This window comes from Setaria italica, chromosome VII (genome assembly GCF_000263155.2).
Source record: "Setaria italica strain Yugu1 chromosome VII, Setaria_italica_v2.0, whole genome shotgun sequence".
NCBI classification, from domain to species: domain Eukaryota; kingdom Viridiplantae; phylum Streptophyta; class Magnoliopsida; order Poales; family Poaceae; genus Setaria; species Setaria italica.
Window position 1 is genome coordinate 25,137,739 of NC_028456.1, and position 25,240 is coordinate 25,162,978.

Genomic DNA, 25,240 nt, shown 5'->3' on the forward strand with positions numbered 1-25,240 from the left:
CTCCCAACTTTGACACTATGCAAAAAGAAGATTCCCCATCACATCAAACTTGCGGTACATGCATGGAGTACTAAATGTAGATGAAATTAAAAACTAATTGCACAGTTTTGTTGTATTTTGCGAGACGAATCTTTTGAGCCTAATTAGTCAATATTTGGACAATAATTCACAAATACAAACGAAACGCTACAGTGTGCTACAGTGCTGTAACAGTAATTTAGCACCCCCAAATTCGCCAAACTAAACACGGCCCTAGCTAGTAGAGTAGGATCAATTGGTTGCAGCAATCGTTTTGTCATGCTCGTTTGACCGGCGTGGGACGGCCGCGGCTTCGGGCAGGGAAAACCGGCGGGACTTGCTCCGGTGCCGGGGCCTCGGAGGGCGCCTCCCGCCTTTGTTTTTGTTGCCCCTGGCTCCTCCGTCCTCACTAGCACTAACCCCTTCGTCAAAGCCTCGCCTCGGTTGGACGCGCCAGCGGCCGGAATGGAAAACTCCATGCTCCCGCGCGCGCACGAATGGCCTGGGGCGTTGGGACTCCGCTCGTGCGTGGGTGTATGATGGAGGCGTCCCTCGGTTCGGCTGTTTGTCTGGTGGTGGTGGGAGTGGGTTCGCCTCCGGACGACGGATTAGGCGTGTCTGCTTCTGCCTTTAGTCAAAAGAGAAAAAAAAAAGCGGCAGGCAATTTACTGGTGTTCACGATGCTCTGGAAGCAAACAAAACGAAAGCCGGCACAACGTTTGAAGAAATTTCCATGGTATCAACTTGAACGGCAAGAGATTGAATAGTTTTAGCTATGTTTTGTTTCAGCTAACATCGGCGAAATTTTCATGTTATCAAGAAATTTCGTAACACATAATTTTAACCATATTCGCTGCACAGAACAATGAGAGAATTTATTGCAATACCAGAGGGCGAGTCCAAGGATGGATTCACAGAGCAAACTCGATGATGGGCTGATGAGGCAGGCTACGGCGGCGATGGCAGGTGGCAGCTAGCCACCGTGTGAGGTCAGTTACTGGTGCAGCCGGCGGTGAGTGCAGAATCAGAGACCATCTGACTGCTGTTGATGTTGCGAGTTTTATCTTGGTTGCTTTCAGCTGCTTTGCTGGGTTGGTGTGTGAGTCGGTAGGGTTCAGGCTTCTGGTGTGTATTGGCGAACGATGCAGAATTAGGCCACACTGCTGACAACCACGATGGTTTGGAATCAAACGGATGAACGCTGATCGATCAGATGACCAGATAAAACAAAACTCGCATCTCCTAATCCTGGATACTTCATATGCTGGAACGAAAAAAAATCGAAAATCTTGAACGTACAGGTGGCGCGGAAACGAATCAAAATGTAGAAACCATCCTTTTGTGTACACAAGACCACGATCCAATCTGAAGGTTTCCAAATAAGACAACCAATCTCTCGGGAAAACCACAAGACACAACCATTAATCTGGGCGGTTGGTCCTCTACTTTTGTACGTTTGATGCTTATTTTTTCAAAGTCCTGTCGACCTCTGGCAGCGATTGTGTACATTCTGAGGGGCTATAACTAGCTATCTTTGGATGGTAAACTAATAGGCATAGCTAAATACAGGACGAATGAAAGCTGTGGTGACTACATCTAAGTCTGGGGAACGAATGTTGCTGCCTAAATATCGACACGAAGGCCCGTCAAGAAAGCGAGTGTGTAAGGGGAAGTGGACTTGCCAAAGGGTGTGCACCATCGTGGCAGCTTCTCGAGGACCTTTGCGACCTGTGGTGTAACTCTATTCACATCTGTTCTTAGTTTTACCAAGAAAGGAACATCCGCTGCTTCTTTATTAGCTTCTCTTCCAGATGTTTGGGCAGCACTGTTCGACCAGTACAGTGTCAGCTGGAATTTTGTTGGCGATTTTTTGCCGCCAGCAAACTGGATTGTATGCCATCCATCAACCTCACTCTTACCACCCAGTAGAACCAATTTCTCTGAATCCACTGAACACAATAAACGAAAAAAGGTCAAATAATGTGGAAAGGCCAATCAGCAACAGTAGTACTTTCAAGCATGTTCAAAGCCTGTTGGTACTGATTGGTGTCAAGTGGGACCATCCTTCTCAATACTAGCTGACAAGATGAAGAAATGAACTCGCTAGCTATGAACTATGTTACTCAGGGTAAAGGTTCGTAGGATTTCATTATATCTGGTTCAACTCACCTTGAACAGTGAAGTCATCAATTTGTTGTTTGTTGATCCCAAGTGACCAACGTGTTGATGACTTGGTATCAACCGATATTACTGTCTGTCGAGCACCATCGGTAACTGAATCACTTTCTACATGGAGCACAGGAACTTCAGACTTGCTCCATCCAGTACTGCTCTCTTTGTAACTCCAACAGCCATACTTCATTGTAAATGTTACAAAGTCAACAGTCATATTCCTTCCGCAAAAGAACTCTTCATCACCAAGGTCCACCAATTCCTTTGTTAACTTCCCAGGTGTATTGGAAAACAGAGAAATATAGGATAATGGTTCTCTATTTCCACCATCTATTCCTGTAGTATCCACGACATGTACAACCTGAGGAGGCGGCAAATCATCAAGTTACTATATTTAAGGAAAATCATAAAAATTTACTACCTTACATATTAATAATTTAATACTAATGCTTCAAGCTGGAGACCATTTGTGAAAAGTGCAAGCAGCAGTTTACAAAAATACCAGGAACACAATGGAATTTCGCAAAAACAGCATATTATCAACTATTTACAAATGTGGTTGATGTCTCCCCTTGTCATAAACCAATTTTAGATTAATTGACCGAGAGGCATTGTAGCAGAATAGTAGAATAAAAGAACTGCTCACATTTACAGATCGAGCCACATCCTCCGTAAATGCTGGCACAATGCCACCTGACACCAGCGCCAGTGAAAGACCAAAGAATAAGCATAATAGCAAACCAAGAGTTCTTTTATCACCTAAAAAAAAGCATAGTGTGGTATATCAGCTTCTTTTGAGAATGTAACAAAAGGAAAAAATAAATGCATATAAAGCTAAGAAATGCAGAGAAGTGTAAGAATTTCAAGCATCATCAGCTGTCTGGCAGCGCAAAAAATGACATAGAAAACGTAGGGACCTTATTTTTGACCAGTGAAGATAGCAGGACAAGTAACACTGTGGTTGTTTCACAGACATCAGTTACATATCTGCAATACACTCTTTACTGTCTCACATCAACAGGCGGGGTGTCTAGAGAAGAGAACCGAATAATACTAGTGTCTGCTGGTGGCACAAATGCTCATACAGACTACACAGTGAAGAACCAAACTGAAATGTGGTACTGCACAAGACTAGCAGATAAACTGCATCTCTTTCATTCTATACAGCAGAGAAAAGCAAGAAAATGAAATGTACAAAAAAAATGCAAGTATAAAAATTGATATTACTTTGACAGGAAAGAAATATGACAATATATCCAGCATATCATGGTTTACCTGAGATATGAACATATGAAAGAAGATACACGAACATGAAACAGACGACGACAGCAATGGCAACAGCAACAATTACATTTCCAAGCCAGTATGGTAGCCCACCAGGATTCCTGCATATCAATGCAAAGTGAGGTTAACAAAAGCTTGGTTTGCTTTACATAACAGATTTTATTTTTCAAACAGAAATGGTTAATAAAAGAGATGATACATTGGGAGGTTATGGGCTACATATTACCTGTCAATACGTACAACACTCCCAACAATAACATCTGCCATGCGAACAGCCAAACCAGCAGAGGACACCACTGGTGCAACCAAACCCAGAACCAATGTGACAACTTTAAGCTGTTTGGGTAACCGAACAGGAGAAAGAGTAGCTTCCAAAAAACCATCTACATAGAAACGACAGCCATTAATGCTCAAGTTGATACCAAGTTATTAATGCACTCAGACTGTACCAGCAACTTACATGCAAAAGCAGGCGAAACAAGCCAGATGAGCGCTATATATGATGATCCAACCTTGAAATAGGTTCCCAGTGTTAGAACTATTAGCCATTGGACAAAACCAGATTTAAAAATCCATCTCTCGGCTTCCAGGTCAATAACATATTCCCTTGTGTTATGAGTTAGGCTTGGTTTTGTTCTAGAATACACATGGCGAAGATGCCTCTTCAGGAGAATAAACCCAACATGCTGACCGATAAATGCTCCAAGCAGTGCAGGTGAACCAAATAAGCCAATAATTAACCATGGATTTGCAACATAAGGAACAGGAAACGGACATATATGGGGCAGAATAAATGCTACCACAATGGGTAAGCAGATTGAAAATATCAACATTAGAATAATGCTCAAACATGATATTCCGAAGGACACAAGCCCAGGGCGTCCACCCATAAGCAATGATGTTCCCCATATCAGAAGCGACTGCAATATGATTGAGTTATGAAACATGGTAGCAAGTCGCTGTGGATAGACCACCATGTACTTGCCCTGCAAAGTAGTAACATAAAAGTGAAAAGGAGTAAAATCAGTTGACTGCAATATTAACTTCACATAATCCAAAAAATATATAGTTTTAACAATGTCAGCTAATATCGGTGAAAAGTTCCAGTTATCATCAAGCCAGGGACAGACATTTGATGACACAATCACAATCATTTGCAGAAACACACAGAGAATTTAATGTATTACCAGAATGTCAAAGAAAACAACTTTATTCTGCTCTGTGTTCTCTTTCTTCTGTTCCTGTGCATTTTTCAAAAAATTTGGCGATGCTGCAGAGTGGAGTAGGAAAGCAAGCATGTTATCTCCAATATGCTGAAGAGACCCCGGTTTCAGAAGCTTCATCTTGTCATTCTGCACAGAACATAACAGAAACAATCACAAATCAGAAGTTGGAATTTTGATTTTTTTAAAAAAATTGGACCACCAAATGTGCATTTGACCTTATATTATTATATTTACCAATATTAAACAAGGTCATGTTTCAGTCGAAATCAAATAATTGCACAGCTACACGACTTCTGAGCAACAGTGCCACATGAAAAGCCTCGCTGCATTATATTAATTATAAGATACCACCAAGAACCAAATAGTTGCATATAACATGTCACGTCCTGGGGGCAATGCCCTCGATCCTTGACTTGCACCCAATCCTACCACATCATAAATTTTCTATGACTAAACAGCTCTGGTCTGTACTCCATGTGGAGAAAACAGTTCGATACCTATGAACTTATGAAGTAAACTTCATCTGCCATTTATTTCCACTTTGTTAAGCATCGACTCTATACTTATATGCTTACATACGGGTACTTGTTGGTTGGATTTTTTTAGTTTATTTTTAGTATTGTAGTTGGTCAAACAACATAGTTAGAAAAGCTGGGTCATTGACTGATAATTCATCATTTAACATCAATTTCAAATTTTCAAAAAGGGTCAATACAAAAAGAGTTGTCAATGGATAGTATGGACAGTTCATGGACTGGAAAATATGTTTGTTTAGTCATGGAAAGGTCCAAACTCAGATAAGTTTAGCATCGATAATGATGAGAACATATATAGACAAGAGAACCAACCTTCGTGTGATACACAGATGTTGTATCTGTGTATGCAAAATCAAGTCCAGGAAGACCAGCAACTTCCTGATATATTTGAAAATCTGTAGCAGATTTTATTGCTCCAGAACGAAAAACATCCTGAAATTACAAAATGTCAATCAGCTAGGAAGAAAACCAAGATATTTGTAGTGAAGCACCAAATGACAGATCTTGAGCCATGTTCTTTCACTCAAGCAACAGAATAATCCATCCCACTTTAAGCTCCATTTCGACCAACTAGGTGTGAGGAGCTGAGAAACAATCTTATATGTTTCCCCACTAAAATGGTAAGCCTAATTTAATAGATTCTTTCTAAAACCAAACAGGGCAACAGAAAATTAGCCTGCTTGGTTTCAGTGAAATTAGAAGCATGACTAAGTTGCATGAAAAAATTATTTGAGAGAGGGAGGGAGGGAGGGCTGCTACCTGTGAGGCTATCTGAGCAGATGGATATTTGGCTACAGCTGCAAAGCTCTCCAAGGCCCAATGGTCAGTAGCCTGTCAACATTAACAATTAGGCTGAATAAGTTTAAATTCAGAAAAAGGGAATTATAATCTAGAGCATTCAAAATGGCAACTAATTTAGTACACCAAAGTAGCCCTAGATATCTTCATGGTTTTTTTTTCTTATTTACTCCGATATGCAAATCCAACCAAACCTTAGTTCTAGGTCTGCCCAACTTTTTGAGGAAAAAGATTTTTTACTAGGGTCAGCAACAAATGTATGTCCTAATATAATATAATATATACATCCAATGGGAAATATTATGGGATCAGAAACATACCTGGAAAAGAGTGGATTTCCCACTGATACCCATAGCTTCCAAATCAATTGCAAAACGTACTGAATTTCTCCAATGGTGCTGCAAAAATGTTAACATTAGGATTCAAGGAGTTACATAAAGCATGCATAGTGATAGCATGAAACATGTCTTTCAAAGTTCAAAAGAAAAGTACAATTACGAGGTTCTATTAGAGTTTACGAAGTGTCATGCAGAGAGGATTGTTTATGAACATTAATAGAAGGAAATAGACCACGTTAGAGAACAAGTCAGGGAGCAGAAAGAGAAAGGAGGAAAGTTATGCAGGTTTTGAGGCCAGGTAACATCTTTTTTATTTAAGAGCAATACGATTCGAGTAGTACAGGATGCTTCTATCCAATATGATCCTACAGCTGTACTCATAGTATTAACATTTGAACAGATGATAATCTAATACACTACTAACATAAACCCCTCTACTTAAGTAGACATCTCCCCACATTCCAGCACCCAAAAAAAAATCATCTAAAAAAACCAAATCCTACTGAACTGCATGTCTGCATCCATGGACAAAAAAGGGACATCATAATGGAGGAGTTAGCCATAAGAGTGTTGGCCGCAAATATATCCAAATAGCAGCCAAGTGTGTAGTCCATACTTGAAGGCAGTCAATTATACATCTACGTTTCTTCTTTATATTAATCAATCTACTTGACTCCATCGATAAAAATATAAAATAGACATAAGTTAGGGGGTGTTTGGATACGAGGCGCTAAACTTTAGCAGGGTCACATCGGATGTTCAGATGCTAATTAGGACTAAACATGAGTTAATTACAAAACTAATTGCACAGATGGAGTCTAATTCGCGAGACAAATCTATTAAGGCTAATTAATCCATCATTAGCAAATGGTTACTGTAGCACCACATTGTCAAATCATGGACTAATTAGGTTTAATAGATTCGTCTCGCGAATTAGACTCCCTCTGTGCAATTAGTTTTGTAATTAGACTATGTTTAATAATCCTAATTAGTATCCAAACATCCGATGTGACATGTGCTAAAGTTTAGCAGGGGGTATCCAAACACCCCTTTAATCTGATTTAGAGGTTATCTACATGGTAACTTGACCTAGACTAGACAAGCGATGGCTCAGGAACTGGAATACTGGATATGGCATATGTATGAAGTTTCAAGAGACTAACCTGAGTTATAAAACTATGGGCGCCATCAAGTCCCTCTTCTTCTCCTGTGTTAAATAAAAATAGGACACCACTCTTAAACCCATGTGCCCATTGAGACACTCCCCGTGCAAGCTCTAACATGACTCCCACACATGAACTGCAATCTCCAGCACCTTCCCTGAAAAGCAAAAAGGTATATTTGTTTTCCTCGAACAGTCAAATGTGAAAGTCACTACAACTTAAAAAGATGTATCAGTAAAAACATCTAATGTACAAAGAAAACTGAGAAATGATGTTTTACTGTTACCACAACATGGATAGCTCAAGTTAAATAAAATGACAGGGTAAACAAATTATGGCACTGTAAATCATACACCATTGTTTGTATGTTTCTTTTTTCAAATCATACTGTAAATATCTTTTCAATAAATAATAAACCCACTTGAACGCAATATTCCTCCTCAAGTTATTGTTTGGCAACCTTGTTTGAAGTTAGAAATAATCCATATGGGTATGAAGCCTTACGTTGTGGAAACAGTGTCAATATGAGAAGAAACCAGAATCAAATTTTCCTCAGCTTCAGGCATATACTTGGGAACAACTCTCAATAGCACATGCTTTAAATCTGAATACAAGAGAGTTTTTCCCTTGAAAAGACCTTTAGATAGACGATTTGCGCCAATATCTGTGTGAAACAGCTCCAATTGAACATCAACCTCCCAATGAGATGTCTTCTTTATTTTCTCTGCTACTGCATATACATACTATCATAGGCATGTCAAAATGGATAGTACGACAAAAAAAAATGGACCACAAAATGCTCAGCTTCAATAGTGTTACCGATCATGTTATTATAAGGTGAATCGACAAAAACACCGAGATGTAAGGCGCAACTAAAACAATTAATAAAGAGAGACATAAAGAGTTACTAATTAGGTGAATCCTAATTTCAACTTGTGTTTTCTTGTCATCATTTCACGGTAACTTGGCTACCACTGGTTATCAGTTAGCTGTAGGTGGCGCTAGCAACAAGAACTGTATGGTAGATTGTTGTTCCGAGAGAAAAAATTGTATGGTAGATGAACTTAATGTGGGGTTACACAAATTGAGCCACTGATAGGGACAGTGTAATACTTGGAACAAAAAATGAAACTACAAGACTGAAGCATTAAAACTGTGAAAGTAAGCAGCATGAATGAACAACCTGGACAGCAAGATCGAGTGAGTCTGAACCAACTGGATGAGGACCCAAGCTTGTAAGATACTTCACATGTTCAAGCGCAGAAGCTTCCGAGAAACCCCTCTTGCCAGCCTGCTTGGCATCTAGCGGCAAAGGAAGGTTTCCAAACTGGATTTGATAAACAGACCAGGATCCATGAAGGAATACTATCAACAATCCCAGCAACAAATAAGCACCCCTCCTGTGCTTGCGGCTCTCTTCATTTGAATCAACTGCTTGATCAACTTTAGGATTCTCTCGGTTTGACATAGAAGAGCCTTGCCCTCGAGGTATTCTGCTCATCTGAACTCAAATAATGAAAACAAATAAAATAAGAATTATCTTCACAATTACCACTAGTTCTAGGAAATTAATAAAAAAATAGCTCATTTTTATGTAGTATTTTTTAAAAGAAAAATGTAAAAGACACCGTTTAGCTTTTTGGTTGACAACAGGATTACAATTTTTAAGTCCATCCTATCAAAACAAGTTTATCCACTGAATCCAGGTAAATATAACATGAATCAGACACAAAAAGTAAATCGGTGTAACTTCCCTCAGTTCAAATCAAAACCCACAGTCCAATGAAAAATATACATCCTGTCCAGGTGACGCGATTTTAGGCGTTACATTCGAAGCACAGTTCTACCCAGACCCATGGTTACAATGTCATAATTGGATCACCCAACAGTAAATCAATAATGGCTCCAACGCAGCAGGCTTTATGAAGCTCGTCTGGAACAGGACAACATGACTTTTATACAAGAAAAACAGACAACAGAAAAGCATGTGGCCGACCACGGCAGGGATTTAAGAGAATATGAGAAGAGGAGACAGACGTGGTGTGGCCTACTCAGTCAGCTTAAGGACGGTTCAGTCCAGTAACCTCTGAAGTAAATTTTCTCCCCATTGGTTAACCTCAAATTACCCGTATAAAGTACTCCATACGAGTGTAGCCATGCAATGCAATTGGGTTGATTTTGGGTCAACCACTCAACCAGTGCCTAACCCACTCGAACCAGTAGAGAAGAGCTGGGTAATGGGTTGACCCAAAAATTAAAGCACTAGATCACCCAAAACACATTGGAAACCCAGTGACTCTTTTGCTTCAGAACAATCTGATGCCGGCAAACTGGAAACAACTTTTGCTGTCTCAGCATGAACAAACGATCACACAATCTCAGATTATCAATCTGTAGCGGACAAGATAAAATTGCTAGAGCTGACATGATTCATCCGTAGACAAGGCCAACGCAGACATGGAATCCAACTATATTATAGCGACGCAAGCAAATAAGATCAAGAGAAAGTGAACCTTGTCGACGGTGCTCTCCTCGCGGTGGTCCGGGCCCAGGACTGAGGCGGCGGCGGGAAGACGGCTCGGGAGGGGAACGAACGCCGAGGAACTGGAGAGGAGGAAGACGACCTGCGGGAGTACGATTTCCGCGAGGCGGCGTGCTTCACTTTGGCCGGCGAGGCCCCCTAAGGAAGGAGGGCTTGCTGAGAGGGAGACTGTTCGGCAGCGAGGGTTCCGTGATGCTGTTTCGTTTGGGGTCGTCGACTCGTCGTCCCTCGCACCGTCCGCGAGGATGGAGGCTAAGATGAAGATGAGATCGTGAGAGAATTGGGAGACTTGGGAGTCCGGCCAGCAGGATCTTATTAGAGCAGGATCTGATCTTTTTACAATTTTGCCACTGCGGCAGTCAGGCCGGCCTGTTATTATTAATTATTTGTTTTTACTTTTTTCTGCAATCAGGTTCAGCATCACGTTGGTTTCTTAACTGTTTCACCGCTACGGCGTGGCAGTCACAAATGTACTTATGATCATGATAGATCCTTACATGTTTGTAGAGGGGGAAAATGTTACTGAGATTTACATCCAATCAAGTGCGCTTAAAAGTGTGGGTGAGTACCCAGCTAGCCCATGTTGTATCTTATGACTACATTTCTTCTTAATACAATAATACGCAACTCTCCTGCATATTTTTTTTAAAAAATTACTTAATGATACGGGATGAACGACGCCAGAAGTCAGGACCCAAAAACGACCGTGCAAAGTTTGATGCGGCCTCTTCCTCTGGTCCCGGGTACACGTTCGTTCCTCTGGTCCCGGGCAGAGACACTTTCCGTCACGAGATGGTTAATCAAACGGCCATATCGGGTTTGATGTGGCTTCCTTTGGTCCCTGGGCACGACACGGGATGCTACAGTTCGTGTAGTGCACATTGAGAGGGTTCCTTCATCCTTATCGAAAACGCGCTATGCTAGCAAGGAACCAACCAGAGCACACAACCTGTGTAAGATATCTGAATTTACAATCGCCTTCAATTGCCAGGCAGGACCAGGAATAGTTTTTCATATCAATTTATAGCATACATAGGAGAAACGAACTTGTTACATACTTCCCAGACAAACATGGAAATGTTTACTCACAATTCATCTTACTGTAGCCCAGGAAGCACGTCAAATGAAATCAACAAACGGATTAAAGATCTGCTAGACTACATTGCTGGCACCTCATCGAATGCACACCGGAGTGGGGCAGCACTCCGTAAATCTTTGCTGCTCTGTTTGGTGTACATAGAACTTGATTATGTATTTTCCCTTGAAAATATCACACGATAAGCACTGCTACACTTACGGATCGGACACTGCTGCGTGTCAAGCACTGTTCTCTGCAAATCAGGCAGCCAGAATCTGCAAGGCATTACCCACTTACCTTGCCCCATTCTTCTTTCTCAGCAGATCAGCTCGACGCTTAGCCTCCCTCTCAGCAGTCTGGACGTAAAATTCAGCCCCAAGCATGTCGTTTACCTCAACATTTGATGATGCACTTGCTTCTGCTGTCTCAATTATCAGCTCAACAGTCAAAGTGAATCCTAGGGCTGAAAGTACACGCACAGCATTGGCAAGTCGGCAAATATGCTTCCTTGTTTCTAGTGGGGTGAAATTCTCTGCTTCATCGCTGGACTTCTGCTGATCTTCTGTCGCTTTAACTTTTTCATCCACCACAACATGCTCACCTACCCAGATGAATCCATTGCAACCAAGAATCAAATCGACATCATACTGCGCAAGATGATGGAAATGCTGCTTCTTTCGTTTAACCAAGTACGGAGGTACTGTTAGCAATTGACCCCTCTCGAGCTGCAGCAATACAAACCCCTCAAAACGTATCAGCAACAGCCAATTGTAATATCAGGAAGCAATGACAATTTTGGAAAGACGAGGGTCTAACTAGATCAGTCACATACAGGTTATTACTTAAGATGAACATGAAGAAAACTAGAGCATATGGAGGCTTAAGGAGCTACAGCAATACAACCCCTCGAAACGTATCAGAAAAACAGCCAAATGTTACCGCAGGAAGCAGACAGAATTTTGGGAAGACAATAGTTAACTAGATCGACATACAAATCATAGACCTACTCAAGATATTATCAACATGTGGAAAACTAAAAGGCATGGAGGCTTAAGGCACATCTATGAAATATCGGGGAGGCACATATTGCACCGAGTGATCTACACGTCAACTTTTGCACTCACATTAAATGCCTATACCTCTTACAGATAATACAAAGCTAAATTGGAGGCATTAAAAGGGACAGATTGATAATGCTACAAGCTGACAAGCATAGGCGGTGCCATCTAAACTAGTTCGGAACTGCACATTGAAGATAACTGGCAGAGTAGCTGAACTAGCATGTACCTTTCCATACTTTTCACTCCTTGCTTGTAGGTGCAGAGATCCATCATGTTGGAAACCACGAACTTCAGCCTGGCAATTGATTACACACAAGGTAGCAGCATCTTACTTTAAACAGTTCTCATGCAGTGAAAAATAAATGAATTGTGCATCAGACTATTAAACGATAGAGGTGAAAGAAGTTCCTTGGGGAGGAGAATGTAAGATCTAAGAAATGAGGGGGAAAACCATTTCAACTTGTGAACATGCGGTCAGATTGAAAGGTGAGCAAAGCGCAAAATCCTTCATCATGAGTTTGAAAAATGCATTGCTTCTATGCAAATAAGGAAATAATGGTAAACAAGTTGAAGTATACACTAGTACTCACAGTGAGAGTAAAATGCCAATGATTAAAAACGGTTCACACAATATTGGAACTGGAGCTCACTCAAAATCTCTTCATATTTAAGCCTTTAAAAAAATTATTTCTGAAACTAAACCACTTCAGTTAAAGCACTCGTCACATGGCCTTCCTTTCTCAACATATCATACAGTTTCTTTTCAATGGATCAATATAGTGTCAGCGTGCAAAGTTCACAGATGAATGATCAACGGTATTCAGAGAGTAGGTGTGGTAAGTGTGGTAACCATGCTTCATTTAATTCTTTAAAAAAAGTCGACTGAAAACAAGAGCGAGGTCCAGGTATGGCATCCCAATTCACTAAGGATGAAGCATACAAGTGCTAACTAAGTAACACAAGGAATGAAACTTTGACAAGTCAGAAAAGTTTGGGTGCCTATTCTTCTTCTTAATGAAAAATCGCCAAGCTCTTCCTAGGTTGATCTAATTTTTGACAAGTCAGAAAAGCAACAAGAACATAAAAAGCAAATTTGGTCCCACTGGAATCTTTTGTCTATCCTCAGCTCATCACCAAAGATTAAAATCCTAAGTAACATGAAAAATGAAATATTGCCAGGTGAGTTGCAACTATGTGTGATAGAAGTGCTAACTAAGTAACAACAAAAAATGAACAGTTAATATGTGCCTCAAAATGCCATCAACCTTGAGATAACAAACACTGCTGCACCTCTATCACGTTGATGAAAAGTGGGTACAGCTCACGCATTTTTTGTTGGTTCCTCTGCTTACACGATATGTCATGGGCAATCAGCAGGGTCTATTAGGGCCCCATTAGGGTAGGGTTAGAGATAGAATTAGATATTTTGCTTAGGGTCAAGTAAACCTCTCTATGTAAAGAGAGGAGACATATCAACTGAAGGCAAGTAAGGAATTATCAGAAGAGATCCTCATTTAAACCCAGGCCTTGAGATTGGGTGCAGCTGTCACCAGCGTGCCCGATCTCAAGTGTCCTGGATCAGCGTCCGTTTAACCCTCGCCATCCCCAATCCCCATGTTCTGCATGGCTCTCCAACAAGAGCCTTGACACGATAGATAAATAAGCAAAACAGATTTGAAATCACTATGTAGAAGATGATGTGAGTATCAATTCCAGCACCTAAACAAACAACTACTTCAAGAAAGAGGGCAAGTATTGTACTTACACAGATAACATCATTTTCCTCAAAGATACTCCGCATATTAAGTTCATCAACAGCAGTTCTCCTTCTCTAAGGTGCAGAGAGAGAAAAATAGTTAAAGGGTATACTGGACAAGAATAATTAGTAATGGAAAAAGGATAGCACTCAGAGAGAGAAAAATAGTTAAAGGGTATACTGGACAAGAATAATTAGTAATGGAAAAAGGATAGCACTCAGAGAGAGAAAAATAGTTAAAGGGTATACTGGACAAGAATAATTAGTAATGGAAAAAGGATAGCACTCATTAATCTCATTTGAACTGACACAACATATAGGCTGATATATTCTAAAATATCCCTACACTCCAAGAAAGCAGTACGAAATTTTCAGAAAAAAAAACAGGAAATACATTTCTTAGTGTCTAATGTGTTACAAGTATCGATGTGTTGTGCTCTGAACTTGCTTATGACATCACGGCACAGTTAGCACCTTTTATCCTCAGAATGGTATAGCAAACGAAATCCCTGTTTACTGCCAGTCCAATTTTAGTCTGTTATAATGGGCAAAGATGCAGAAAGTGTACCTGAATGCCATCAGGCAAATTCATGGAAGAAAGCATCAACACAGCATCCTGGCTAAAATTTATCTCCAACCTCCAGCGCTTAGGAGCAATCTTGAGGAACAAAAATACAATTAACCACAGTCCAAAATGCAGTGCGTTATTTGCAACATTAGGTAAATGATATTTGATTCTGAGTGACAAATACGAGTATTATAAGATTCAAATTTGAATAATAGCTCTGATGACAATGGATATATGCATACAAAAGTAAATACCATGGGCCATTAAACACCTACAGTTAATCAGAGCTACGACTTAATCAAAATGAAGGTACAAAAGTTAAATCAACACGGGATCTGAGTAAAACATTCTTATATCTGCATTTTAACTAGAATCAGCAATTTTCTGACAGACACATACTCATAATTTCTAAGCCCATTAAGTGTAGAGCAAGCACCCTAGTGATTATATGCAACTAAATCTGCATGATTAGCCCATTTTCTAGATAAATGAAAGCAAAGTCCAAACACTGACAGAACTCATGAATTTACACACCTCAATGACACGGCCAACTATGATATCACCAACCTCTGGCTTATATCTGAAAAGGTTTGAAGAGAGCAAACAGGACTAAGCTTTCCACTTCCGAGTTTATTTTTGTAAACAAAAACATAAAGGAAAAAAATAACTATATTGGATGAGATCAAGTAAGCAATGCTTCCTCACAACCAATAAATATGACCCTTGTAGTCTGATTGACCAAACATATGAATTCAGAAAGAAAGAAAAAACTTATAACCAACATACAGTGCATCCCACAAAGGGGCTACAATACTTCACATTGACAACTTGAGCACTGAATTTAAGAAACCCAAATCATACATGCTGAATCGACATTATACAACCCCTCCCAACTATTCCAATCAAACCTACCCCTCAATTCAGTGTCATCACAAGTTAAGGATAAATAATTTTCTGTGATACTAGAACTTTAAAAGTCAATCCTAAAGGCGAATCACTGCATCGAACTCCACTGTTGCCAGAGCTATCCAACAGGAACACCAATGGGGACGAACAAATCAAAAGGGTCTGCTAGACTTCAGCAATGAATTCACAAAACCAAAACTATACAAGTGAATCGACATTGCAGGACCCTTCCCAACTATTCCAGTCAAACCTACCACTCAATTCAGTGCCATAACAAGCTAACACAAAATATTTCTCCGATAGTAGGACCGGTAGTCAATCCTAAAGGCAAATCCCCGGATCGAATACCCCCGTTACCAAAGCTATCCAGCAGGTACGCCAATGGAGACGAACAAATCAAAAGAGGGTGCGCACCTCGCCCGGAGAGTACGGACGTAGACCAGCTTGTTGACCCGCTCCACCACCCCGCAGAGCGTCGCCACCACCTCCCCGTCCTGGTCCGACGTCCCGTGCCCCCTGGACAATACAAGCCCATCAGCCGCACACGAACGGGCAAACAGGGAGGGTAGCAGAGAGGGAGAGTCTGTACTTGAGGATGTTGTCCTCCTGGTTGACGGGGATGGTGTCCGCGACGGTGACGGCGGCGGCAGACGCTGCGGCAGGCGTGAGGGACTGGAGCTCGTGGAGCGCCGCCTCGAGGCGGACCCGCTGGGTCTGGTTCAGCGAGAGGTGGAGGTCCCTCATGGCCAATCTCTCCGTCTCGCGAGCAGAAGTGGGGGAATAGGCCGGAGGCGATCAAGCGACGCCGCCACCGTGCCGAGAAAGGAGGGGAGCAATGTTTGTGGGTAGAACCCTACCAAAATCCTTCCCGTGTCGGCAGTTCCCTTTCTCCCTCAGGTTATCGGTGGCTTCGGTTGGGCTGGCCTTAAAAGGAAAATCGTTGGGCTGGGCTGTGTTTTTTTTTACAGTAAGCTCAGTTGGGCTGTTAATAGGCTCTAACTGGCTCTAATTTACCCAAATTTCGCTCCGCATCTTTTTTTTCCCCTGACCAGCAGAAATGACCGTGTGTTTGCTATGGGTTTTTACTTGCTCTCATGTTATTATTAGCTTGTTCCTAATATGTTGGCTTCACTTCACAATATGCTCGTGCGTTGTCCCTAGTAGTTCACTCTTTGCAATTATAGTAGTAGAAGACATTTGCAGGTGGTTTGATGCCATCTGTTTATTACGTGGGACCCACATATGGAAATAAAAAAGGAAAACTGGTTCTGTAGCATCGAAAGATTGCGACTTCCGTAAAATACCACTAAAAGACATCGGTCCCGTAAAATACCACTGAAAGCTGCAGACTTCAACTGAAAATAGCACTTTGTTAGATTTCGGCATCAGTTCTGTTAACTTGAATAAAAATGCCTCTAAATCGGTGGACAGTGGAGAACGGTCGCCGACGGAGGGCGCCTAGCCGCAGGTCCTTGAAGGGCGCCGGGCGCGCGCGTGGCGGAAGGCTGCTCCTTACCAGCTCTGCAAGCTGCCGGAGAACCGCCGCCGCGTGGTACGCGAGAGCGCGGCGCCCGCGTTCGCCACCTTAGCCGTTGCCGGCTCCGCCCACGCCGTCGAGGTGCTCGGCCGGCTTGCCAAGTGTCGCGAGGGGCGCCAAGAGCTGTGCAAGATCCCCGGCATCATTGTCGTGCTCTTCGGCGTCGCCGGAAGTGTGGCGGAGCCGCTCAAATTAAACCGGCTTAAGTGTGCTAACCATCATCTTAATGGTTAATCCGGTCGCACACACTTAAATCGGTGTAATCCGCAGTCCGTCAGGTCAAGCCCGATGCAACCACTGAATATCTCGATCGAAACAACACGCAACAAGTCTCACACGAAGGTAAGCGCAGATGATACAACATGGTATTTCAGGTTACAAACATAGAGTTCTTAATTAATTTATAAACCGAGTTCGAATTCATAAAAGATTTACAAGCCAGAGTTCTTTAAATAAAATACAGCGAAAGTCTAAATGATAAACCGCGAATAAAGATATATAACGACATGAGTAGCCCACCACATGTCATCCAACACGCGACCACCTTAAGGTGAGGCTGGAGACCACTCAACCGACCACCCTTCAGGTAAAGGACGGCCATACCAAGGTTGACCAGCAACCAACTCAATCATTTCATCACCAATACCTAAAAGTAAACAACCGGCTGAGGATACTAATACTCAGCAACTTACCCGACTATGGTATATACTTAGCCGCCTCCTAGTTTGAAAGGCTTTTGGCTAAAGGGTTTGTTTTGCCAAAAAGCAACTAAGAGTGGATCCTTCCTTTCAAGTTTTAACATCCAATCTAAGGTTGAGCAAACCATTCTAAGTGAGCAACATTTTCAAAATTGTTCAGTGTGGAAAAATAATTGATTAGATAACAACATCAATATCATTTCACATTTCCTTTCATTCCACTTCTTACTACGATGTGACGCAATGATCACAGTTCTCTTAACCGAGAGCGGTGGCGGATCGATTCGATTTATAACCTTGCAAGGTGGACCTATACACACAACATATGCATGCCCTGTCGGGCCGCACATGGCAAACAGTCTCCTTAGAGAAAAATGGCAATTGCGAACTCCTGCGACCCTCGAGTGCTAATCCCCACCGGTACCTCCCCGGGCCAGCCATGAGTTACTGACTAGCACACGAATAGGAAACAGGTCCAACTCCATCTGCAATCGTGCCCTAAGGTACTAGGTTTTACCAGTTTCTACCGGTTTCAACTAGCTCCTACTTCCAGCATGTGTATAGTACTGTTGAAACTCGATCAGCAGGGCCACAACGAACGGATCTTAATTGACACAAGCAAAGCGCAACCACAATACTAACTTCACTTTATTTTCTATCTCCACCCGGTCTCCAATTTTTTTCTTTCATCAGTGATTCATTCTTAAGTAACTTGCCATAAATATTGAAAGGTCCTATGTCTCGCGAGCAACAGGCAATCACTTGACTTCTACCATTCTTAATTAAGCATGACATTTCTATCGACCTACGCATACTAGTATTTTGAACTTGGGAGTCCTAAGGATCATGCAACTAAGGTTTCATTCAACTTCTAGGAACTTAATGCATAAAAGTAAATATGTATTTAATATAGTTGCATAGTTTTGAAATTATGGGTTATGCTCCGGGACTTGCCTTTCCAATTAGCCTTGAGCTCTTCTGAACTTTGGTTCAGGTCTTGGGATGTTTCAACAAGAGAGGCTTCACGCTGCTCACTCTTGAACACGGCAATCAACTCGTACAGTCCATCGCCTAGTGGGTTATCTACATGAAAAGGCATGTGTATGAGTTGATTAAAAGGTGATGACACATGCATGAAGTCAAATTTAGAGAGTGCAACAACTCAATCATACAAGATTACGAGTTCCACTGGAGCATAAAAACATATTCTCTCTACACAAGAAATATGCTAAGGCTAAAACTATAGCAATAACATACTGGAGGATAATAAATGACACATACAAGCAACCATATAGACTCTGTTAGCAAAATTTTTAGGGATGAACATGCTACTGATAAAGAGCATAAATAATTATTTGTGGACCTACAAATCTTAGTAGTAAGTATCTTTAATAAATAAACTAGCTTTCAACATGAATAAATGCTCAGGAAGCATATGCTAGTATATGAACATGAATGATTTACAGGAGCTTTCCCCCTACACAAGAAATCTACTGCAAAAAGTTTAGATTGATTTCTACTACAGAATTTACTAAAAATCAAACAATGTTACACTGCATATATGAAAAATGATTTATAACTAGAGTTCTATCATCAGTTTAGTGCTAAAAACTTTACATAATAGTTTTCAATGCTATCATATACTACTGTGAATTTATCAAGATTTTATGAGCACGAGAACTATTTACTCCACAATAAGGAGATTAAACAACATGCATTTTGATAAGCAACAAAAACACATATTTCACAAGAAAAAATATTTTTACTACGTATAATGAGCATCAGGAAGCCAACAAAATTTATTTCGCATTTTTATCATTTTACTATGATTTTATACGAATTTCCAAAGTTCCAGCCATTTCAACTAAAATTAAACCCGAAAAAAGGAAAAAAACTTTTGCAAGGAAAGCCCTCTGAAACAACTTCTTCCGACAAATCCGTCGTTCCTTTTATGAACTAGCCCCCTGAGTCTTGCACTTAAGCCCCTTGACAAACTTCCACCTCACACTTAAACCCTACACTTTTACTTATGACCCCCTGTACTTCTATTTCTTTCATGATTCGACCCCCGGCCTTCTTCCACCTCGGGACAGAGCCCGGCTGGCAGCTGCGGCGCACCGGCACCGGCACGATGCCACGTTCCCCCACCATGGTGACTACTCCTCAAGCCTCCCTACATCTAGGTGCATTTGTTCCCCTAGTTATTGCCTCAAAACCTGAACCCTAGCTCTACTTTGACGGGCGGCAATGCACGGCCGGAGGCAAGCTCGCGAATGAGCGCGGCAACTGACCAAAGAAGGTGAATCGGTGAGCGCTTCATGGTCAAGGGCTCACCGAGGTTCGATTTTGGTGGTTTGTGGGAGTAGAGGAGGCCGGGAGGGTTGTTGTTGGCATGCGGGTGGAGCTTGGACGCGAGGCAGCAATGGCGGTGCAGGATTCTTAATTCCCGATGCTATGGTTCATGGCGGCAGGGAGTGAGTGGTGTAGGGTGGAGCCTAGAAGGTGGCTCTATTGTTGGTGGTGGCGATTTGAGAATGGCGAGGCAGGGGTGGAGGTTTTGGCTGGGGAAGGCGGAAGCGTTTTTTCTTTTTGGGCTCAGGTGCTTTGGTTTTCTGGCCGTGGTGGAGTGAAAGGGTGAGCGAGAGGGAGACCGGCGGATTGGGGGGAAAAGATAAGGCCGCGAGCGTCATCGGTGGTCTTTGGTTCCCTGGCAAGCAATGGCACGTCGCGGTTGAGCAGGAGCGACCATGTGCGAGCAGTGCGAGCGCAGGCAAGGCGTGGCGTCAGCGGCATGGCGCGGCGGAGTGGTTGTGGGATGACGGCGTACGACGCGCACGTGTGTTGACCGAGGCTGGCGGTGGAACAGGCGGCGGCATGGCAGTGGGACTCACCCCTACCATTTGTGGCAGAGCAGGGGTATAGGAGAAGGAAGGAGGAGGTGACGAGTGGGTCCGAGTTCTATTTCTGTAATTAAATTTCCCCCTTCAAAAGAGCAAGGTCCAGCTAGCCGAAAATTCCGCGAAAATAACCATTGGACAGATAAAATCACAAAGAATCCAAGGGAGCTTGAACCAACTGCAAATATAAAAAGAATTACTCAGAATTTGGAAAGTAAAATAGTTTAAATTGAAATTTCACTGAATTTTTATCACTAGCACACATCACCCAAAAATTAGAGAAAATTTTGTAAATTCATCATTTTTCATCAAGTATTTAATTAAAATAAAAGGAGGCATAGTTACATTGCAAAAACTGAAGTTTCTTCACAAAGTTGCATTTGAACAATAAATGTCAATTTAACGGAGTTTAAACTGATGCAATGACATGATACCCATTATGCACTAATGAAGTCTTCTAATCCTGAAATTAAAACCCAGGGTGTTACAGGAAGCGGCAACTCCCCAACAATCAAGCAGGCCGTGCTCGTCCTCAACTGGATTTGCTCGGAGAGCAACGAATTGGCATTGGAAGCAATAAAGTTGGGAGCTTTCCAGCTCTGTGAGACTTTGGTGAACGACGACAACATCAAGATCGCCAAGAACGCGCTCGAATTGGCCCGGACACTTGAGACAGCATGAAGATTGGGACCAGCGGTGGCGCCCGGACCGACTCCATGGAGGCCGTGGCGGAGGAGTCCTGCGGTGACGGATGGCTATGCCGACGTCGCCCGCACGGAGGCCGTGGAAGTGGAGGTGTCCCACGACGAGGGCGGAGATGAGGCAGTGGAGGTCCGCGCGGGAGACCGGCTCGCCACGGGCAGCGTCGACGAGCGCCGGGGTGTCAGGGTAGGCAGGAGGGCGAGGACGAGCGTCAGGGCGGACGTCGTTGGCCAGATGGGAGGGAAGGCGGGTGGTTGGCGGGCGGCAAATGGGCGGCAGACAAAGGAGAAGGCCAGCAGGCAGCGGATGACGGCAAATGGGCGGCGGACGGAGGAGAGGGAAGGCGGGCGGCGGGTGGGCAAGCGCTGGCGGAGAGCGTCCAGCCACGGGTCTGCCTCGAGGGCGCACGCTGGGGAACGACCGTGTAGTGACGGATGGGCGGCAACGCAGGAGCTGGAAGGGGTGGCGACGTCGGTGGGAGACAAGGGGAGGACGATGCCACGACGTCTGCGAGGGAAGAGCGACGAGTCACGTGTGCGGGTGGATACTGGACCAGACCTAGGACTAGATTTTCTTTTGGTCCTCAAGCTAAGGGTATAAAGGTCATTTCACGTTCACGTTATGTGCTGAAAAAGTCCAAAATATTTTTAGTTAACATTGGCACCTTTCAGTGGTATTTTACAGGGTCGATGTCTTTAAGTGGTATTTTACAGAAGTCACGATCTTTCGATGCTACAAAACCAATTTTTCTAAATAAAAAATTCACCGCTTAACCTCCGCTCTATCCATTCATTCGATTTCCCCTATACTCATCGTCATCCAGCCAGTCGCTGCCTCTTCGTCCATCGGTGCCACCCGCATCTTGCCCCATCCTCGCCATCACCCAGGTGCTACGCATCTTGCCGTCCTCGCCATCACCCAGGCAAGCGCTCGTCCTCCTCGTGCCTAGAGAAAAGGCAGAACATCACCTTGCCAGGATTCGGTGGGGATGGAAATAAACTATGCAAGAAGCAGGTAATTCATGGCTTTACATGTTCTTACTTCTTCTTATTTGTTTGTTTCAAAATATCTTTCAACCTTGCGTTCCTTGCTTACAGCAATATTGTTAGTGATAATGTACTGATAAGGGTTTATAATGCATAGTATTGTGGGCGTGAAGCAATGACCAGGGACTAGCCCATACTTCTAACCACCCAGTTCTCCCGCACATAGGCAAGAGATAGGATTAGGCCTTAAGCCAATTAGTTAATGTTAGACCTATTGCTAGGTGGTTAGTATTAGGAAGTATATGTGTATATTAGGATGTATTTATCCTTTCCTTGTGCACTTGATGTATTCCTTGTACTCCAAGCCATATTGGCCATATATATAAAGGTCACCCCCCTCATTTGGGTGCGTGGTGTTTCCCATCTACTTCTCTACATGGTATCACGAGATTAGATCGTGGATCTCCTCTCCTCTCCCTGCACCTCCCCCTGCTCCGCGCAACCCTAGGCGGCGCCCCCCTGCTACGCCGCTGCCACCCACCCTTCGCTGCACCTCCCTATCGGGCCCCCCCTGCCGTGCGCCATGTCCTCCGCCGACTCCTCTATGTGCGACGACACCACCACTCCTACTACTGACCTTGTGCCACCTCCTGGACCGCCCCCTGCTGCCGACGGCGGTTCATCTGTGCCGCCACTTGGCACCGGCGGCTCCTCTGGCGGTGCGCCCCAAGCTCCTCCTGCCGGCAACGCGCCCGGCAACGACGGTGGTGGCTTCATCATGCACCTACCTGCTGCTCTACGTCGACGACATCATCCTCACAGCCTCGACCTCGACTCTTCTTCGGCACATCATGGGGCGTCTTCACTCCGAGTTCGCCATGACGGATCTTGGCGACCTACACCACTTCCTCGGCATCTCCGTCACGCGTTACTCCTAGGGCCTGTTCCTGTCTCAGCGACAGTACGCCATGGATCTTCTTTAGTGTGCTAGCATGGTTGAGTGTCACTCTATAGCGACTCCCATTGACAATCATGCCAAGCTTTTGGTACACGGCGGCGCCAAGCTCCAGGACGGCTTTGAGTATCGGAGTCTTGATGGGGCGCTTCAGTACCTCACTCTGACTCGACCTGACCTGGCGTATGCGGTTCAACAAGTGTGCCTCTTCACGCATGACCTGCGCGAGCCCCGTATGGCCCTGATCAAGCGCATCTTGCGCTATGTGAAGGGCACGCTCTCCTCCGGGCTTCACATCGGCACCGGCCCTATACAGTCTCTGACTGCCGACGCCAACTGGGCTGGCTGTCCGGACTCTAGACGCTCCACATTCGGCTTCTACGTCTACCTCGGTGACAATCTGGTGTCTTGGTCCTCCAAGCGCCAGACCGTGTCTCGTTCCAATGCTAAGGCGGAGTACCGGGCTGTGGCTCATGTTGTGGCAGAGTGTTGCTAGTTGCGTCAATTTCTTCAGGAGCTTCATGTCCCACTTGCTTTGGCCACTGTTGTCTACTGTGACAACGTGAGTGCTGTCTACATGACAGCCAACCCGGTGCATCATCGGCGCACGAAGCACATCGAGATTGATATCCACTTCGTCCGTGAGAAGGTGGCCTTGGGTGAGGTCCGGATCCTCCATGTGCCGTCCTCTCACCAGTTCGTGGACATAAGCCTGCCAACTTCTTTGTTTACTGAGTTTAGGTCCAGTCTGTGCGTTCGTGTTCCTCCCGCTTCGACTACGGGCGGGTATTAGGAAGTATATGTGTATATTATGATGTATTTATCCTTTCCTTGTACACTTGATGTATTCCTTGTACTCCAAGCCATATTAGCCATATATAGAGAGGTCACCCCCCATTTGGGTGCATGGTGTTTCCCATCTACTTCTCTACAGTTAGAAGTATACATGTTTGCTGGCCTCTGTAAAGGCAGGCGCGTGGTGTTGTGTTGGGAATTAATCAAACCAAGAATAATAAGTAAAGGTCTCCCCAGTAGTCTATTCCCCTCCCCTAGCAACTGACTATCCTAATGGCAGTTTACCCCTAATGATCTAACGATCATAACACAGAGACGAAGGATTTCAAAAGAAAAGAATGTGTAGGCTTGTTATGTTGTCTCTCTTGACAAGTATCCTGGAAAAAACTGGTGATGGGGTTGTTCCTGTTTGTATCTTTTGCAGAGGATACTGATTGAATGCTTGAGATTAATTGTTGAAGGGGCTTGATTGTTTACCCTCGTGATTGAGATGCATTGTTAGTTAGGAGGACCACATCTTTATCTAATTGCATGTAATCCTAGTTTTTAGTGATTTAACACGATGCACATTTCATTGCAGTTACAATTTACTGTCAAGGCTTGGGATGGAACTTCAATATCGGTACAGAAGAATTGATAGCACAACAGTGCGTTCCCTGATTGTATCCACATGTGAAAAGTTAGGTGTACCTACTCTGGATGGTTATGCAGTCTTGGAGGGGAAACCTTTAAAGCAATGATGATTATCTTTCACATTACTCAATATCCCGGGACTCAAATGTTGAGATTCGTTTGAGGCTACAAGCTGGACAGTGAGTATTAAACCCAAAATGGTGCTAACTTTGTTTACGCAATTAGTTTATACATAATAACAATGCTATTTTTGCAGGTACACTACATTTGATCAGCAATTTGGTATTGATGAAACTGCAATGTTTGATGAAGTCACATTGCCTACTATACTGATAAAACAAGGTGTAGCAGTTCCAACTACATCTGTGAAATTCTTTTCATATTTGTCTACTTGCTATTTACATAAGATATTGAAATGTGTCACTGGGATGCACCGTGTGGGATGAGCTTCAATGGCGGCTTTGACAGCAGAGATATCTTATTTATTGATGGCAGAGTTTACATCAGAAGTATTCAAGTAGGATTTGATGAAACTTCATGCGCAAAAGATTATTTCAGGCTTTATGAAATATTCTCTAGGAAGTTCCCTGG

At 43.3% G+C, this 25,240-nt stretch overlaps 3 protein-coding genes across 4 annotated transcripts; 1 reads left to right on the forward strand and 2 right to left on the reverse strand.

Annotated features, from left to right (window-relative positions):
* Positions 1 to 1,307: 1,307 nt before the first annotated feature.
* Positions 1,308 to 10,382, reverse strand: LOC101759666 (endoplasmic reticulum metallopeptidase 1). Of its 2 annotated transcripts, XM_004976192.3 has the most exons (14): positions 10,049 to 10,382; positions 8,719 to 9,036; positions 8,040 to 8,278; positions 7,536 to 7,692; positions 6,355 to 6,432; positions 5,996 to 6,067; positions 5,549 to 5,668; positions 4,662 to 4,826; positions 3,935 to 4,460; positions 3,701 to 3,857; positions 3,466 to 3,575; positions 2,837 to 2,949; positions 2,188 to 2,551; positions 1,308 to 1,967 (listed from the first exon to the last, which is right to left on the reverse strand). In XM_004976192.3, the coding sequence occupies exons 2-14, from the start codon at positions 9,034 to 9,036 to the stop codon at positions 1,642 to 1,644; spliced, it is 2,745 nt and encodes a 914-aa protein (XP_004976249.1). In that variant the 5' UTR covers positions 10,049 to 10,382; the 3' UTR covers positions 1,308 to 1,641. The 2 variants fall into 2 exon arrangements, with proteins under 2 accessions (XP_004976249.1, XP_022684088.1); XM_022828353.1 differs by lacking the exon at positions 10,049 to 10,382 and having other exon boundaries at positions 8,040 to 8,265; positions 8,719 to 8,855.
* Positions 10,383 to 11,031: 649 nt separating this feature from the next.
* LOC101760071 (exosome complex component RRP4 homolog) lies at positions 11,032 to 16,329 on the reverse strand. Its single transcript, XM_004976193.2, has 7 exons — positions 16,036 to 16,329; positions 15,861 to 15,962; positions 15,075 to 15,120; positions 14,541 to 14,630; positions 13,982 to 14,047; positions 12,443 to 12,511; positions 11,032 to 11,880 (listed from the first exon to the last, which is right to left on the reverse strand). The coding sequence occupies exons 1-7, from the start codon at positions 16,188 to 16,190 to the stop codon at positions 11,449 to 11,451; spliced, it is 960 nt and encodes a 319-aa protein (XP_004976250.1). The 5' UTR covers positions 16,191 to 16,329; the 3' UTR covers positions 11,032 to 11,448.
* A 6,520-nt stretch (positions 16,330 to 22,849) lies between these two features.
* LOC106804426 (uncharacterized mitochondrial protein AtMg00810-like) lies at positions 22,850 to 23,717 on the forward strand. Its single transcript, XM_014805494.1, has 2 exons — positions 22,850 to 22,985; positions 23,281 to 23,717. Exons 1-2 carry the CDS (start codon positions 22,850 to 22,852, stop codon positions 23,715 to 23,717), a joined length of 573 nt encoding a protein of 190 aa, XP_014660980.1.
* The last annotated feature ends 1,523 nt before the right edge of the window (positions 23,718 to 25,240 follow it).